This window comes from Electrona antarctica, assembly GCF_951216825.1.
Source record: "Electrona antarctica genome assembly, chromosome: 15".
NCBI lineage: Eukaryota > Metazoa > Chordata > Actinopteri > Myctophiformes > Myctophidae > Electrona > Electrona antarctica.
In genome coordinates this window covers 24,176,941-24,196,137 of record NC_136796.1, presented here as the reverse complement: position 1 = coordinate 24,196,137, position 19,197 = coordinate 24,176,941, and the positions used below count along the sequence as shown (strand labels likewise).

General features: G+C 44.7%; 1 protein-coding gene across 3 annotated transcripts in view; it reads right to left on the bottom strand.

The window, feature by feature from the left end:
- The window catches only part of pvrl2l (PVR cell adhesion molecule related 2 like), a 367,143-nt gene extending 348,151 nt beyond the window's left edge, over positions 1–18,992 (bottom strand). For all 3 annotated transcript variants that reach the window (XM_079522341.1, XM_079522342.1, XM_079522343.1), the window contains exon 1: positions 18,540–18,992. In XM_079522341.1, the coding sequence (XP_079378467.1) occupies positions 18,540–18,660 (121 nt within the window). In that variant the 5' untranslated portion in view covers positions 18,661–18,992. The remainder of the gene's footprint in view (positions 1–18,539) is intronic.
- Positions 18,993–19,197: the final 205 nt, after the last annotated feature.

Genomic DNA, 19,197 nt, shown 5'->3' with positions numbered 1-19,197 from the left:
TAATGAACATAACTCTTATGTATCTTAATAATAGCCTACATATTGAGTGAGACTTAGCTATATAGAATTAATTAAAAAAAGATTAGGGGGCCACGGCGCACAGCGAGCCTACACGCACCTATCGCCAGATGGCCCTGTGCTCTCACTTCAATGTGAAATGCTTACACGCACCAAACATTTGCTGCCACTATCTTCATTTACTTAATTTTCGTCTACAACAACTCATAGCCCCGCCATCATCCCACAGATCACGTGTCACAAGTGTAATGCATGTTGGGAGGGACACAGATTAATGCATCAGTTTTCCGGGCAACATTCCCCTTGTCTTCTCCACCGCACCTCCACTTTAGGAATTAGACAGCCCCCTGGCAGCAGAGCCACACGGGGAAAACACCTCGGGCACATACTAGTTATTGGACACCTTCGTAATGTTTGCACGTCAGTCGATATAACTTCAAACCAGACACGGGTGATTTTTTGGTGAAACAGCGTGGCCAACGCAGGGGGTGCGTGGGAGACAGGCAGCTGAAAGCCTGTACTGACACAGCGAAAGCATCGCCGCCTCCTCCTCCACCACCTCCTTCGCCGTGCCAGACAAATACAAACAGGGGTTTCGATACCCATTCCGCCCGGGACGGGGGATTTAGCAGCCACAATGTTGGACGGGGGAATTAGCAGCCAACGTAGCAGTTAACGTGAGCACATGCGCTGTTTCGAGTTTTCGACACCACACTTTTATATCTGTTGGATCATAACATATCAATAATATAATCAATAATATAACCACTCGAGGGAGGGGGAAGACAGATCCTGTGCCGTCGGTAAAATACAATGATAAAATACATACAGAGATGCAATGACATTTACGTTACCAAAGTTTGGCGAAAGCCCGGTGGCTGCCTGCTGACACCACACACACACACACACTTGCCCCCCCAGCTCTGGAGTATAGGCTAAGAACGGGGAAGAAGTTAGAGCGCGGATGCCCTGTAGAATTTAGTTTTTATTTGATCGGTTCACCATTAGCCGCTATGGACCCTACAGACTGTAGTAGTTTTAAAGGTGTGGTTCACCATTAGCCGCTATGGACCCTACAGACTGTAGTAGTTTTAAAGTTGTGGTTCACCATTAGCCACTATGGACCCTACAGACTGTAGTAGTTTTAAAGGTGTGGTTCACCATTAGCCACTATGGACCCTACAGACTGTAGTAGTTTTAAAGGTGTGGTTCACCATTAGCCGCTATGGACCCTACAGACTGTAGTAGTTTTAAAGGTGTGGTTCACCATTAGCCGCTATGGACCCTACAGACTGTAGTAGTTTTAAAGTTGTCAGCGAGCCATCAGATCGTTATGTATTTCACACTACAGGAGTCTTTCTTTGGACTGTCATTATATCTTTGTGCCTTTCACACTAAACAATTGATCGCCGACTAGGGATAACAGATGTGATCCAGACACGATACATATAGGCTACATAATTCGTTTTTCTATTCCAATTCATTTTGACATCTCCCGTACGTGTAGGCCGAGACCGACACAGGCCGCCTCTCTCTCTCTCTCTCCTCTCTCTCTTTCTCTCTCTGCGTGCAGTACACACACACAGGAATAAGCTACACAGGGTCTGTTTGTGTCTGTCTTTCTGTCTGTCGGACGGACGCTATAGAGTATAGATAATAACATAGCCTACTTTTGTGCCCCCAACAATTCCCTCCCAGTCAGTAATTGGATCTATTACATCGCATTACCCAAACTGTACATCATTTCGTGTTCATATATTCAGAACGGGTAGAGGACTAGTTTATATATACACACGATATATTTAAAAGAAAACTTCAAGAGTTCTACATTCTCTTGATGACGCAATAATGAAAGAAAATGCACTCAGGAGAGAAATTGCGTGAGCCTGTCGTGAGAAGCCGTCGACAACTGCAGTCACACTGACAACCTATTTCCTCAGCCTGGGGCTCACAAAGTGACAGACTTCCACAGCATCTGCATGATGACTGCAGGCATGGCACACGACCAATGAATCTCCTTGGCGATTGAGTAAATGGTCACGGACCCCTCCGTTCGACACGACAACTTGCAGTGTCTCTCGTGGCTCAAGTTCGTTTGAGACGACAGCCCTCCGTCAGGGTCTGAAACTGTACTCAGTCAGAGGGGGGCGTGACCATTTACCCAAACGCGAAGGATATTCCATGCTCACGCACGGCACGGTGACGGGACAAGGACAGCAGGGACCTCAAACGGGACGCCGTCTACTAACGGAGGCCTTTAATAATCCGCTTTGTGCGTTCAGTTGGTCTAATTTGCCATTCTTTGGGCTGGTTTCGTCTAACCCCCCCTTGAAATCTATCCAAAATCCTTCTGGTTGACTGATAAGCGGAGCCCACACATCAAAGAGCAGCAGGGAATGAGAAATAATGGAATGGTGCCTGCAGAAAGGAGCCCACAGGGGACAGGAGCAGACAGCACAGCGCCTCTGCGCTATCGCTGTTTCATTTGACAACGATATGCTATTTATGACACACAAAAGAAACTGCATGTATAAGTACAAGCCAAAAAAGAAACCCACGCACTGTAATTCTGTCGTGTGAATGTTGTACACACTGTCATCTGCCTAGAATCCATCTTTGCATGCATATATCTGTCCAACACCGATAAGGAAGGAACAGCTTTTACATCTGGGGAAACAGTCAACTTATTGTGTTTTTTTTACATATAAAAACAGATCACATCCCTGTAGGTCGAACAGAAAGGATGAAATGACCCCTAGGCGTGGTGAAAAAGAGGAAGAGAAAGAAAGAAATGAGACAGAGAGAGAGAGAGAGAGCGAGAGAGAGAGAGAGAGAGAGGGGAGAGTTGACAAAGGAGAGGAGAGCGTAGTATATGGTGATAGCAGAGGAGAGGACGAGAAGACAGAACATCGGGTGCATTGTGCTGCAGTTGTCAGAGAGAATTTTTCAATCAAGAACTGAACTACTGTGGGATATAGAAGCAATTAATCAGGGTTTGTACTAGCCACAGGGAAGGAAGCGGGCAGGCTAGTCATCAGCACGTACTTGAATGAGTGAAAGGGCTAAATTGTGTATCTATTTATGTGCCAAACAGTGTGTGAATGTGTGAAAGTGTGTGCATGTATAGCTTATACTGGGTAAAAGTATGGCAGACACATTCATTTGTAGTCTGTGTGAGAGGGTACTGTAGGTGCAATTGCATTTTAGCTTGCGTCTGCATGCATGTAGTATATTGGTTTGGGGGCGGCTTGTGCGGACGTCTCCATTGTTTACAAATTGATTTTATGAAGGAGGTAGTACACAAGTGTTAATAACCAGAACATTGTACAACGCATCTCCACGTCCATCAGGCTCACAGAGTAACTGGCATATATTATGTATATTGGCATATAAGCGATGAGACGGGAATTATCAACCCGAAAATGGGAAATAGTCGGCCGCCCACCTGTGCCGTCGGTAAAATAAAATACAGAGATGCATTGACAGTTAGGTTGACCATAGTTTGGCAGAGACCGTTGCTCGCTGCTGCTAGCACACAAGTTCCCCCCCAACAGAGCTGTAGGGGGGGAGGAAGGGTGCAGTGTCATCGTCACAATAATTGTAAATAATATTAGTGATTACAATATTAAACTGGGATTATTTAGCCATAATGGGTCAGGCCTATTGGCAGGAGAGAGATGATGGTTTGCGTTATGCTAATGAGAAACGATTTGTCAGCGTGCAGCAAGGCAGAACACACACAAACAAACACACAGTTGCAGACAATACATTATTTTAGGCACAAACCAACTTTCATGCACACTCGTCTTGTGCGTCGTGGCGGCGACACACCAACACAAAAACATTGGAAATTCAGTTAAGCCACAGGATATTGAACAGCCAGGGGCAGAAACAGAAGGTTCCAGAGAAGCCAAGCTATTGGCCCACACACAAAACCACTCCATTTCACACATGCGAGTAGGTGGGTGGGTGGCTGCAATGCTATAGTATTGCATTGTCTTCTAACTCTCTCCATCCCTCGCCAAGGCTGACCTGAACAACTTGTTCTGTGGATTACTCAGAGGTTGGTGAGAGCTAGGCGGGGGACTTAATGCAGAGTTGAACTGTGATGCTCCCTACGGTATTCTGCTAGATGTGCACCCAGTCCCAATCACTTTCAGGTAAACGTGCCAGGCTTGCAAAACAAGTATATTATTGTATAGCCTATAAAGTTTCCCTTGTTTTGTGTCACTGGTCGCCGTGAAATGATTAGGATACGAGGAGTAGCTACAGTTGTCAGAAGTGGAGGTAGCTTACTTCTTTGTTCTTTTGCATTAAGTGAGTGGTTAATTTCCATAATGTCCAAAGTAACCAGTATCAGTATTTTCCATTGGTCTCTATTTGTGTTGAATTTCAGTCATTTGTGTCTATATTGTTTAATTACGATTGTATTGTTTTGTTTGGTGTCACAAAAGACAGTTTTGTTTTGTCATTTAGGCTTCTCAGTACCAGATCATTTCAGATTATTATCATCTGTTGACTCCCTCCTTCATTCTGTGAATCACTAAGGTCAAGTGTTTTAATTGAGTCCTGCCAAACAACAGCACTGTGCTGCACTATTAAACCCTATTACCACGTCTATTACACTTAGAATGATTGATCCCACAAGAGAAATTTACTTGAAATTCACTTGAGGCAGTCGCTACAAATAATCTACCTACTAAAGTGCCGGCTCGACGAGGCCAGTGGATAGTCAAGACAGTTGATGAGGCTGGAGACCCCTGTCATGACATGAGACGAGAAAACAACATTATTAATTGCCCACGTGGGAGGAAGGAGCGAAATGTCAACTATCGTCTGTCAAAAGCTATGGCTACAGCTCCCACTCAAATGCGGAGCAAGGGAGCCATTTCCTGTTAGCCTCTGGCACACTAAATCTGGCAAGGAAACAGTGAGATGGAGAAAGGGCGCACGGAGGCGAGAGGATAGACTAGAGCAGTGCTTTCTAACCTTTTTCTCTCCCGATCTCTCCCTCTCTTCCTCTCTGCCTGCCTAAACCACTGTCTCCCAAACAGTGAGTCAGGACCGATTTGTGGGTCACAGACTATTTTGTATGGGTCACGACTTGAGTACAAATCCCATTTTCTTTTCCTACATTAAGAAATCACACCCATGTGAAGTGAGGGGCATTCTTATCACATCTCATGAACATTATGTGATTGTTTAGCCGATTTGCTCGTCGATTTGACGTACATTTCCCCTTCATTATCAATGGCGTTTAATGTTTGTGTTGCCACAAATTTACATCATATTTGGCGGACATTTGACCTAATTTCTCCTTTCATTGTCAATGGCAAATATGAGACGTATGTGGTCAAAAGCTGTATATAGGAGGGCTCAAAAATACAATTTTACATTTTTAATTATAAATGTTAAAACAAACAAAAAAATCTAAGAAATTCTATAAATGAAACAAATTAATAAGTAGTGAAAATAGCCGATCTACAAGCAACGTGGCGCGAAGCGATGCACTGTGCGCTAGTTTGGGTCCCGGGCAAATTACTAATCTCTCTTTTGGGTCTGGACCTGAAAAGCTCAGGAACCACTGGCCTAAACCACCCCACTTTCTCTCTCCTTTCGTTCAAAAGTGCCCTGAAGACCATAATGAGAACGAGAAGAGCGGATATAGGGCAATATAGTGTTAATTCCCCCCAAGCCAACAAAATTCACTGGCTAAAGAGATTGCACTAGGCAGGGCCTCCGTCAAGCGCTGAGCCAGGGGAGGGAGGGAGGGAGGGTTGAGAGAGAGAGAGAGAGAGAGAGAGAGAGAGAGAGAGAGAGAGAGAGAGAGAGAGAGAGAGAGAGAGACAGAGAGAGAGAGAGAGAGAGAGAGAGACAGAGAGACAGAGAGACAGAGAGAGAGAGAGAATAAAGAAATGGAAAAGCAAGAGAAAATGAGAATGGAAGATGTTGAACCAAAGTGTGAAGTGTGTGTGTGTGTGTGTGTGTGGGGGGGATAAAATGGAGGATCGGTATTCAAGACCTGTCAGGTGTGAAAGGGGCTTACATTTCGTTACTGGCAGGCAAAAATAATGTGTATGGGGTCGAGATGGCCCTGGACAATAATGTGCATACGTGTGTATGTGAGCACTTGTGAGCCCTCTACCATATAAAACCATTCAGCCGGATAAAGTCTGCGCTAAGACTCAATGTTGAATGAGGATCTGGAGGGCTGAGAGCGAGACCTACGTCTACCACAACAGAACATCCATGAAACGGTTCCGCCGAAATTGACAGCGCTCTCTTTCTGCAGTCCTCACGCTCCGTAATCCTTCTGTATGCTGCCGAGACGACCTGTTTGCAAAAGGATTGCACGAGAATGACACTGCCTCAGGCACGGGACCTGGCTTATTCCTAGAAACATGAGCTAGCAATAGCATGTGCTTTTTTTAACAGCTTTCCTCAAAAGTAAACTATAGTGGAGGAAGAAATGTGCTGACAGAGAGCACTGTGCAGAACTCACACGCGCTCGTCTGTACTTGGCTGGCATTGTGCATTAATTAATTGAAAAGTAGGCCTACTTTTAGGAAATGCAGAGTTGCAGACAATCTATTTTATTTCAAGTCGGATTGATTTACTCACGTTACCACACTCCACAAGTCTATTCTCCTCCCCCCAAGCCCTGCCACCTCTTTTGAGGGAGACACAAAACATGTGCGGACAAACACAGACACTGAGACACACACACACACACACACACACACACACAGTAGTGCAACAAAGGGGAGTGAAATTGTCTCGCCCACAATAGTGGTATCCATGACAACTGGCTCCAAATCTCCAGGAGTGACCTACAAAGCCAACCTCCAACCACCAGCCCTCCTAATGGAATTAAAAAACCCAGCATCAAACTTATTGCAAACATAGAGAAACACACAGGGAGAGTTATGCAACACAAGTGCAACACAAGCCCACAACCGACCAACCCCCTACTTAGTAGTCCATGCCCTGCTAGCACGCAAAGCATTCTGAGAATTCATTAACATTTTAGACTGTGATCAATAACAGGAAAAAAACGAAAACAAATTAAGGTATAATAATGAAAGAAGAAACAAAATTATTTGAAATAAATAACACAGTAAATATCAACGGCGACAAACCAATCATATAACGCAATGTAGAACATGTACTCATCCACCTGTTGAGATCAATACACCAACTGTGGTTAAAGAAAACCAACTTATTCTCCAACGGCCATCTTCCGCACTTTGCACAGGTGACCGAGATCCATCATAACCTCTGAGGCTCCGGGTGTGACTCCGGGTGTGACACATTAGTGAGGTAGCTCAGACAATGACATGGAAATGATAGGCTTAGTTATCGCAAATAGTGAAGCTGGCGTTACTATGCAACATGTGTTGGGGAATGAGTCATTCATTAATAAGCCCCGCGATAAGTATCAGCTCAGCTGGCTGCTCTCGAGGGGATGATAATCACACCTCTAGCTCACTGACATATATAGTAGTAGGCTTAATCTATACTACACGTTGTGAGCTTGTAGATCTAATCTACCAAGTATAAATTAGGCTTTAACAACTTTCAACCTGGTGTCCCTATTTTTAGCATGTTAAATTATACAGGTGGAGAATTTCAGAAACGTTTTAAAACTTTTCATACATGTAGTAGTCAAGATCAGCCATTGACTATGCCATACGAAACATAATAAAGTAGGTCTTAAGTGGTTAACCCATTTTGGGTGGGAACCCCTTTTGGTGTTTTAAACATTGTTATAATTTAGCTATTGAAAAATAGCAGATCTACAAGCTCATAGCGCGCCACCGAGTGGCGCGCTATGAGCTTGTAGGTCTGCTATTTTTGAAAAATCGTTAAAATGTGCCTCAAATCTATCAGATTTTTTTTTTAAATTTGACGTCAGGCCTGAATGGGTTAAGCAGCCTGTCGGGGACCACAGTGGCACATTTCTTGTTCCCATGAGACAAGAACTGTTGATGGAATGCATTGGAATGCATGAATTCATCTGGAAGCAACAGACAAGATTTTAACCTGTGGAGGTCTGTCTTTGGCTTGGTTACAACATAACAGAACCTCTGTTGCATTACTCTAGCTCAGTGATTCTCAACCTATGGTACGCGACGCGTAGCAGGTCCGGTACTTAACGTCCCCTCTGGTGGTACTGTTTACTTTGGCTTTGTGCCGAGCGCAGCGAGCACTGCCGACGATGCGTTCACGCCACGGATCACAACAAACTATAAAGGGTGGCAAAAAAGATACTAATAAACACGCCTAAAATCGTGCAATCGTGGCAATTGAACTACAAAAGTGTGGAAGACAAGGAGAATACTTTGACCAGCAGCAGCTGCACGTACACTGAAGTGGATGTCTCGGTGTCAGACCGACCACAGCACTATTGCTCCATGAGCGCCAGTGAAATGAAATGACACCCAGGCTGGAGTTGTGGTCCCAGCACAAATTGGTGCCGTTCAAATGGAAAAACCCTACCAGTTAAGCTTGTGTGCCCAAGACGTCCACAGACGTCCTGGGAATTACCCGTACCCAAGACGTCTGTGGACGTCTTTGCAAAAAAATTAATGTAAAACGTGGGCACCCTGGGTTTTTTTTAAGTGGTGTGTGGGCACACAATGTGTTAATGTGACATGGAAACTGGGGTTCAACATAACGAGTGGGTGGGCAGAGGAGAGGAGTGAAAAGGAGACGTGTGCGGACAGACAGTGTGGTACAGTAATGAATGAAACCCATTTCAAACGGCACATCTTACAACACGTAGCGTAGCCTACTGAAAATAGTTGATTACTTGATTCAATAACAGCCGTAACTAATTAAAACCAACTGCATTGCGCAAAAGCCATGGTAAAAGTGTGTGTGTGTGTGTGTGTGTGTGTGTGTGTGTGTGTGTGTGTGTGTGTGTGTGTGTGTGTGTCTGTGTGTGTGTGTGTGTGTGTGTGTGTGTGTGTGTGTGTGAGAGAACTGAGTCCCAGTTTTATTGTTATTTTGTTTGTTGGCTGTGTGGAACTGTGGAAAAATATATTATTCTTATTTGTATATTAATTAGAATTAATTTGCCTCCTGTGTGAATAGGATGGGATAGGTTGGTGTACGCTAGTCATAATGGTGGTACGTGGAGAGCCAAATATTTTCTGAGGTGGTACTTAGTGAAAAAAGGTTGAGAACCACTGCTCTAGCTCATTTTTGTTTCAGGTATAGCTGCCGTTGCATGAGGTTGGCTACAGAGGACTCCAACAAATGGCTGGGTGAACATTTGTTTATCACCATACCCCATATAGCCTTATTCAGTCACGAGGTAAACAAGAAGATAGCATTTCATGAATGCACCAACTGTGGCGGTCATATTTAACATGCTGACATGCTGGTGACATTTCAATGCGTGGTAGCTACTGCCATCTCAGCCCTAGGCTGATAACCGTTAAGATCACCTCTAGCCCAGGGGTGATAACTGTTATCACCCTCTCTGTCCTTTTATCACTCCCCTCACCCAGGACGAATAGCTCTGGGTATGTGATAAAGAGCAATAAACAACCACCCTTATAGAGGCTGCAGATGCTCTCGAGGCAGTCGATGACATTCCAAGTTGGTCTCACAGAAATAATCAGAACCCCTTGTCTCCCAAGGCACACGTTCATTGACATATCTGGCAGGTGGGACAACTGTGTTGTGGGGTGTAGTTCCCTTTACCACTTAAGCACTATACATGTATACTTTAATTTATTGAAAAGTATTGAATGTAGGACAAATTAATGAAAATAGACAATTTACGTCTACGATCTACCACCACGCGATCTACCACGCCACCGCGCAACGATCGTGTGAGCTTATAGAGCTGTAGATCGGCGTGATGGGTGCACTGTCAACACAGTGCAGTTAAAGGTGCATACCGAATTACCGATAGGGTCAGGGTGGGAATCAGAAATTGTACAGAGGGCAGGCTGACGACATCATCACTTTAAATGAATCATGTTAGTGGATGCCGATGGCCTGGTGGTTAAGGCCAATACCACATATAGGCTCTAATGCAGCCTGACAGCGAGTCGCGGGTTCAGTGCAGAGCCCGACGACCTTTGCTGCGTGTCACTCCCCGTATCTCTGTCTCTGTTTCCGGTCAGTCTTCCATTGTACCATCTAATAAAAGGCAGAAAATCCCCAAAGATTCCTTTTAATAATTACACAAATACAAAAACACAAATACGAAATAAAAAATAAACAAAAATAGATGTACCCAGAGACCTGTTAAACTCTGGGTAGGAGTATAATCTACCACCACCACTGTGGTACCCTTGAGCTGCTCAGTATACAAAGATCACAGTTACTCTTGTCAATGTCCATATGTCCCAAAGGCAACACTATTATGTGTAGCAGTGGCTTTCCTTACCAGGCAAAATAAAGGTTCACATCAAATAAATTGTTATTGTTATGGTATAGCGGAATAAATCTTACAAAACTAAGGCTGTATCAGCTCAAGGTGCAAGGTGCCCTCTTATAACTTTTCTATAATTTTGGTTGCCACACTGTTCCAGAACTTGGAATGACATGGTCCTTCTTAAGCACCAGCTATTCGGCTAAATCTTAACATTGTCTCATAAGAATTGTGGTCCAAAAATAAACAAACTGTCTCAGAGATATTGCCGGGTCTTTGTATCGTTTACGACAGTCAGTCACTCATTTGATACAGTCTGTTTCTAGCAAAAATGTATAACTAATTTGGCAGCATTAAAGGGTAATACCACTCGTTTTCAACATTTTACTATGTCATTAATATACCTTAGAGCTGTTTAGGAATAATAAAAAAGTCCCCCCATTCTGTGTTTCCTATAACTGGAGGCATGAACAAAATCATTAACATTGTCAATCACATCTTGATGACATCATCAAGATGTGATTCACAATGTTAATGATTGGGGGGGATTTTTTATTATTTCCACACAACAGCTAAAATGTTGAAAATTAGTGGTATTCCCCTTTAAAGGTATATTCAGTGATTTCACTTCATTCAAATATCACTTATTTTTTCTTTTTTTTGGGATAATCCCCCCTACTATAGAGTGTGCTGACCATATAAGGAGTTCCTCCCTGTCCCCAGTGAGCCCCTGGGGTCAAAAACCCCTAGTTTCAGTTTTGGTGGCGGGTGGCAAAGCCTTCATCCAATCAGGATGAGAGGGGCCTTCCTCCAATCATGATCGAGTGGGGGCGGGCCTTGGTGCACATGCTGTTGGCCTGTTGCACTTCCCCCCACTGTAGAGCGTGTGCATGTGCACATTTTGTTACCGGGGCGGACTGGGTGGTTTTCCAAATCACCCAAATCACTGAATGCTCCTTTAACATTAGCATTTTCTCGCAGTCAGTTGATTCTTCATATCTCTCTATGAAGCTCTAAGGGCTACACATGCAGGCAAGGTAGGTACCAGGGTAAGGTGGAGTGGCTGTGGCTTGGGAGGTAGGTACCAGGGTAAGGTGGAGTGGCTGTGGCTTGGGAGGTAGGTACCAGGGTAAGGTAGGTACCAGGGTAAGGTGGAGTGGCTGTGGCTTGGGAGGTAGGTAGAGTGGTCTAAGGTAGGTACCAGGGTAAGGTGGGTACCAGGGTAAGGTGGAGTGGCTGTGGCTTGGGAGGTAGGTAGAGTGGTCTAAGGTAGGTACCAGGGTAAGGTGGAGTGGCTGTGGCTTGGGAGGTAGGTAGAGTGGTAGGTATACCAGGGTAAGGTGGAGTGGCTGTGGCTTGGGTAGGTAGAGTGGTCTTTTGGGGCCTGGAAGGCCCCTGCTGCCATCCCTGGCTCTTCCTGGCTTCATGTACAAGTCCTATCCTTGAGCAAGAAATCCCTAACTTCCCAAAACGAGTGGTTCCTTGCATGGTTACCTCCACCATCTGTGCGAAGGTAACAAACGGTAACAAACGGTGTAACAAACGGTGTAACGTGCTCTGGATAAATGCAGTACAACCACCATTCACCATTTACAAGCAATATTCTGAAGAAATGCGGCCGGCTGATGGTATAGGACTCATTAATAAGGGCTCTTGATAATCAGCCTGCCGCCGACATTCTCAGGCCTGATAATCATCATCGGCCTTCTGCTCTCGCACTGATAAGCTAATCAGCATCCCCTCCGTCTCTGCCAAGGAGTAGAGGAGGCGAGGGGGACTCATCATCATTGACATTTCAGAGCAGGATCGAGCCTACGGAGACAGGAGAAGAGGGGAGGGGTGGGTGTGTGCGTGTGTTGGGTCGGAGCGTGGAATGGCAAGGGTCAGGATTCGATTGGCATTTCTTTGTTATTAAAGGCTGCATGCAGCAGGAAATCTTTCACAGAATATTTCCCTGTTTTTGAGTGGCGCTCGTCCCTCCAATGCATGGCTTTTGAAATTACGTCATATGGCAGCCAAGTCTATGGACTTTTAATGTCTGTTAGGGCAACAGTTAAACAAACATTGACATCGTCAGACGTCATGTGGCCAATATAAATACAGTGGGCGCCCCTCACTTCACACAAGTGTGATTTTTCCCAAATGTTCACCTAATATGACATGCCCAGAATAGGGATGTAGTAAATGTAGTAGCTTTTTGCCCCAATTTTGTGTCATTCCAATTCCTCCCATGTATATGTATATACTCCCTGTCACTGCTAACCTAGTCTTGCAATGCCAGACGATATGAGAACTCCACCTACTGACCGTCTGGGGACTTCTAGATGCAAAGTTGTTGCTAGAATGGCAGCGAGAACCACCACTGACAAACTCACTGCTTGGGAACACAATCATCACTGCCACAATATGGACCACCCTATTGTTTTATTTCTTTTTTTTTTTAACTCTCTCACTCTGTTCCCACCCAGGTATAACAACAAAAGCTGGGAGATTGTCCTCAGTCTCTCATTTAGAGACCGACATATGATTTTACTGCCAAGTGCCATTAAATACGTAGTGAAATGGAAAATACGTTTTTCACACTACTATGGGCATACCTAACAATAGATGCCAAAACAATTAGAAAATGAAAATTGTTGTGTATTTTTTTTAAACGTGCTGCGTGATGACATACATATGAATATAAATGTATCTTGATTTCATTCACCTGTTTGATTCTCATAGCTGCACATTCCTTCAAACACAGATGATTTTGATTACAGAACTACTCTATTTTAAATCTCATTCAAGATGACATCCATTCCAGACGGTATTACTCATTTAAAACTTATCAGCACACTAAAATGTGTATCTGAAAACATCTTCGGTTAGAAATAAGCCAAGCCACTAGTAGCAAACATGCTTAGCTGGCCGTCTCTCTCTCCACTGTAAACAAACTAGTCCTGCTGGACATGGCTACACAAGATTCAAACGTCCCATAGCCTGAAAGGATGGGACCTTTTGATTGGTTCAGTAGCATACAGGCTTCCGTTTCAGACTGAAAAAATTCAAAATAAAATGATGAAAAATACATTACAGTCCGACTTTAAGGACGGTGCTCAAGACACGCACCACAATATACAATCGCCATTCTTTTCACCACTGGCAGTGAGGAGTTTCACCGGGAAGGCAAACCATGTACAGAGGAACACGCTATCCCTCCCAGTTCCACTCCCTGCTAAACAAGCACAATTAACGACCAACCTGTACAAGTCGCTATTGCAGCGACTGAGAATGCCCTCCCCTGCCAGTTTCCCACCCACGACCATGGCCGACTGTCTTTGTTGGATACAAGTCGGATACACTGTGGAGGAATTGCACCACATTCTCTGTGGTGATGGGCACCAGTGCACCACTGCCCCACCACAGAGAATGTGGTGCAACTCCTCCTAGAAATCCACAATTTCTTATTAGTCGTGGAGTGAGGAAGCAGGGCTTCAGTTCTAAGGTGAAAAAGGAGGGGTTTGGTTGCCCCGGGGACACTCCCTGGCTCCAAGCCTCCAATCCCTGGAGGTGTCATTTCTAAATAAAATAAAAATAAGTGCACACTCATCTACCTGCATATATAAAGCCCGTTTCCTTTTAATTGCTTCCTTCAAAAACGTATTTTTTCCCCCTTAAATAAGCAATCAAGCATGTAAAACCAATTCCCCTCGTTATAACTCATTGAATGTCGCTCTGGATGAGAGCATCCCGCAAACGCCCGAAACGCAAAAATGTAAATGCAAGAGGAGATACAGGGTTTTCTTCCGACTGCACCGTGCTGTGCTGCTTCTCTTTCAAAGAAAAATACATCTGGAGGGTTTTCTGTAATGTCGATCTAAAGCCTTTTGAAGTATATAGGCCTAATGTGGTGGAGCACTAGAACCCCCAGTGAATTTCTACTGTTCAATGAATACAAGACTCAGAACAATGTAATCTATACTAGCTGAGCTCTACTTCTCTTTTCTTTTTTATTACATTCCAATTAAGTACGGGCTGTGGAATTTCATTACAATGCAAATAGCTAGTTACATGTGATGATTAATACCATCTCCTTCCCTCTCACAGGATATGAAAATATAGCCTAACCTTTTGCTATTATTCAATTTGATTTGTACACGGTTGCCAATTATGCAGCAGATTAAATACAGTGGATGCTATCCTTCCGTTGAGCCCCGAAATAACTTGTCCTCGCTGTTTTGCAGGCAGATCTCCAGGGGTGTCATGTACAGGACTAGAAATATCTCCAGGCCGTGTGATGACCCATCTTTCTCCACATCCTTGCTGCCAATTACAGGGACATTTCCTCCCTGACAGATGAAGCTGGCTACACCTCACCCACTTCCACCCCCACGACATGTACTGTAGGTACACAAGCTCATTCCATAGTGGTGTAAAGTAACTAAGTACTGTACTTGAGTACAATTTTGAGGTATTTGTACTTTACTTTAGTATTTCCAATTTCCAATACTTTGACTTTTACTCCATTTTACTCCATTTATTTGAAAACGTTAGTTACTAGTTAGTGGCTCAGGGGTAGAGTGGCTGGTAGAGCAGCCAGATGGAAACCCGTGAGGTTCCCAGTTCGATCCCGGGCTTCCCCAGAGTTAGTGTCGAAGTGTACTTGAGCAAGACGCTGAACGCCTAATAATTGCTCCCAATGTGCAGGTTGGTGCCTTGCATGGTTTCCTCAGCCATCGGTGTGTGAATGTAATGCACAAGCTATGTAAGAGCCTTGGATAAAGGCCCTATAAATGCACCATTTAGTTTGTGGATCTTGATTATCACTACAAAACATGCATTAACCACTTCAGCCCTATACATTTCGGCCATTTGAAAATCTACAAGCTCACAAATTGTGTGAGCTAAGCTTGTAGATGTGCTATTTCCTAAAGATTTGAAAACTTGAAATGGGACATTATGCATAATGAGTACCATTTTGTGCCAAATATATGACGACTATGATTATAAGACGGCCCCCATTTTTCAAGACTCATTTGTGGAAAAACTTTGAAAAAGAACATTAAATGTCAAATAGTCTAGACCCCGATTATAATACGACCCCGTTTAGGATATTTCCATTGGAAAAATAGTCTTATATTCAGGCTAATAGGGTACTTATAGACCAATTATTTGTTTACAAACATTGGGACTGGGCATGTAACCAATTCCCAACAGATCTACAAACCTGTTGTTTTGGGGAGCGCTGGTTTCAGTCCATTCAACCGCCTCTTGTGAGTTGGCTAGTGAGATAAACCCTAGGAGACATTTATACTTCAAAGCCCAACACTATTGCGCACAGAGAACAGCTGATATACAAGCTCACATCGCATCGCGGACGCGACTGTTGTGAGCATAGAGGTCTGCGTGCGCGACACCATCGCAGGTCGAAGCATAAATTATACTTGATGGGCTGCAGGTGCGCGTGCAGCCGTGCACAAATAGGCTCTGCTGCCGTGTTCATGAGCGCACCTCCCGTTCTTATGACAGCGACTGGAGGTGTGGTTTTGAGGACAACTGTTTTGAATTGCTATTATTGTTCAAACACAACAGAAACCAAGGATTATATATTTCAAGGGAGAGAGATCACAATAAAAATCCTAATCATTCTTCCTCCACACTGGGAGAAAAACAGCATCTGAAAGTGTGATGGGGCATTTTTTACACGTGAGTGCAGTTAGAACTTTTCCATTGCATCTTATGAGAGGAAGGGTTCTTGTGCTGCCGCTATGCGCTCGCATGCTGGTGCTCATCAGTGTGACGTTGTCTGTTATTATATTTTTGAGGTGTCTGTCCACAAACTTTGTCCTACACAAACATTAAATTCCCATTGACAATGAATGGAGAATTTCACGTCATAGTGTCTGAGCAGTGACAGTGTCTATTTTACGTCATGATAATGTATGATGATAAGAGCGCCCCTCACTTCACACGGGTGTGAGCGGTGTCGGTTGGAGCAGTGCAACGATGCAAGTTGGAAATTGAGTTCTTTGTCAGGCATGCCCAAATATGGAGTCTATGCAGACGTCAGAATGATGTCAGAACAGGCCAGCTCCATATATGGACACTGGGGCCCATGTCCAGAGCCTGGGCAGAGGCCTTTTGTGGTGGTTCTGGACAACCGTGTGTCCGGCTGACTCGACACCGGGCACTGCACTCCCTGTGGGCGTGTGGAACGTGTGTGTCGAATTTGAAGTCGGTGGGGCGAATGGTTCGAGTTACGTGGATACAGACATACAGACGTACGTACACACACAAAGACTTGGTGCATTTATAGTATAGATTTTGATGCCAATACTTTTGTACTTTTACTCAAGTACATTTTGAATTCCGGACTTTTACTTGTAATGGAGTATTTCTACATTGCAGTATTGATACTTTTACTTAAGTAAAAATCACACTCTTGTGAAGACAAGTGATGGGCATTCTCATCATCATACATCATCATCATCATAGGTCAACACATTCCGGCCAATCACAATTGGCATCCTCACTTTTCTGTCATTAATTTCCGGCCAATCACAAGTAGCGTCTGCCCTCACTTTTTATCCTCAATATGTACTTTGCTCAGCCAATCAAATCATCGCTATGGGGTGATCAGCCAATCAAATCATCGCTAAAATTCATACAAAGGGCACGGGCAAGCATCAAGAGGCGGCAAGAAAGCGCCTAAAGCAGGCGTCTCTTCCTGGTTTTTAAACAGCTGGTGGATGGAAATGACACTCGCTCGCTGCTTCAGCTTGTCGCGTCGGCAAAGCATTTCCGTTTTTTTGCCAACGCTACAAGTTGAATCCGCGCAAGCGTCATTTCCATCCACCAGCTGTTTAAAAACCCGGAAGAGACGCGTGGTCTAGACGTTTTGTTTGACGCAACAATGTGCTTGCGCCCAAACAGACAAAGCTGGGCATCGAAAAAATGTTGAGTATACTTTTCCACCACTGCTCATTCACAGTGACAGATCACCCATTTATATGCATACCCCAGGCCCATTATTAATTTGCCTTTGATATGACATCTACTTGCACTTGTTGTTCATCATGTGTGTGCACTCATGTGTCCACCTAACAGGCTGGGTAGCCCGCGGTTAAAGGTATTTTTTTATCATTTCCTGACCTTGAGACATGACATGAATTGGGTTATGTCGCGTTTCACCATCAGCAACACCCTGTTGCTGCTTAAATGCAATTGAAAAGACCCATTTTCTTTTCTCCATGGGCTATTGTATGGAGCCTTTGTGAACTCAGGCGACGATCATGATGAGACGCCCATTTCCCCTCCCCATCTCGTGTTTTCTCAAACAGGTAAACAAAGATGACAGGTCACATTCGTTTAGTGGCAGCCAGGGCTCAGGCAGGCTGCGGCACTAAGAACGGATTAGGCACCCGCGTGTTTTCCTTTCACACACACACACACACACACACACACACACACACACACACACACACACACACACACACACACACACACACACACACACACACACGCTGCTGCGAACAATAAATACCCCAAGAGAAAGAGAGAGAGAAAGAGAGAGACCACGCCTTTACATGTTGTAAGGACAGATCGAGAACAGAGTCCAGTCAGACTGTTTGAAAATAAACTTTAACAGCAGGTATGCCAGCACCGGTCTCTATTGTGAGCACACACACACACACACACACACACACACACACGATTGGATCACATCACACACACACACACACACACACACACACACACACACACACACACACGATTGGATCACATCGATCGTTCTTATGGCCGTGTAAAAACCAGTCCATGGCATCATGTATATATGCTCCTCTGTCCTCACCCTCCAGCTGGGACAGAGAACATGAGAGAGCGTGGCTTTCGCTCGCCGAAAATAGCCGATCTGCAAGCTCATAACGCCGCGCGCTTTTTCTGCAAGCGACTGTCTCCGTCTTACGACCAATTATAAATACAGGCTGCAAGTGACAGGTTTCTTGACATGACACGCAAGTGAGCGCGGCTGTAAGACACGGGGAAGTGAACAGGGGTGTTATTAAAGAAGAACTAGAAGCCCACCACAGAGCACCAGAGCGCGGCTTTGGATCTGGAATGTATCGTATGCCGTTTGAATTGTTCTTACCTTGGACAGTGAGAAGAAGTATCGCGGCTGCCACCGCCAACAAACTGTTTCTCATTGATGAGACGGCTGGGCAACAACGCTGCTGCGCGGAGTGTCTCGCCATGGTTCTTCTGACCAGCATTCAAAACGTGGGACAGATACAATCCAACACCACCAGCAGCTCCGGGGAAAGGAAAACCGATGCTGGGATTATTCCTTGACCTCGATCTTCTGTCCGGGGAACTTCTCTACCGGTTATAAATAGGCTAAATAGCCTAGAAATGCAATAGGAGCTGGGTAGATTCTGAGCGAAGTTGCGGCTTTTTAAATATGCCCTTCAATTCCGATACTAGTGCGTGATCTGAGTCCCGCCTATTGTAGTAGCCTACTGTACGAGAGACGCTGACACACCACGCACACGCAGTGTGACAGTAAACAGTGAGAAGAGAAGAGAAGACCCCTCCCCGTGCTGTGTGTGCGTGCGTTTGTGTGTGTGCGGGGCGGACACAACGCGCACAGGTATGAGGAGCGCAGAGAGAGAGAGGAGAAAAGTAACAATCGGATCCCGTGCCGCGCGTTCCCGATGATTATCAGTCTCTCACTGGAGCGCGCTCTGGTCCTAGGACGTGATTTGAGTGTGGTGATGTCAGCACAACGTCACGCACGCGCCCAGTGCGCA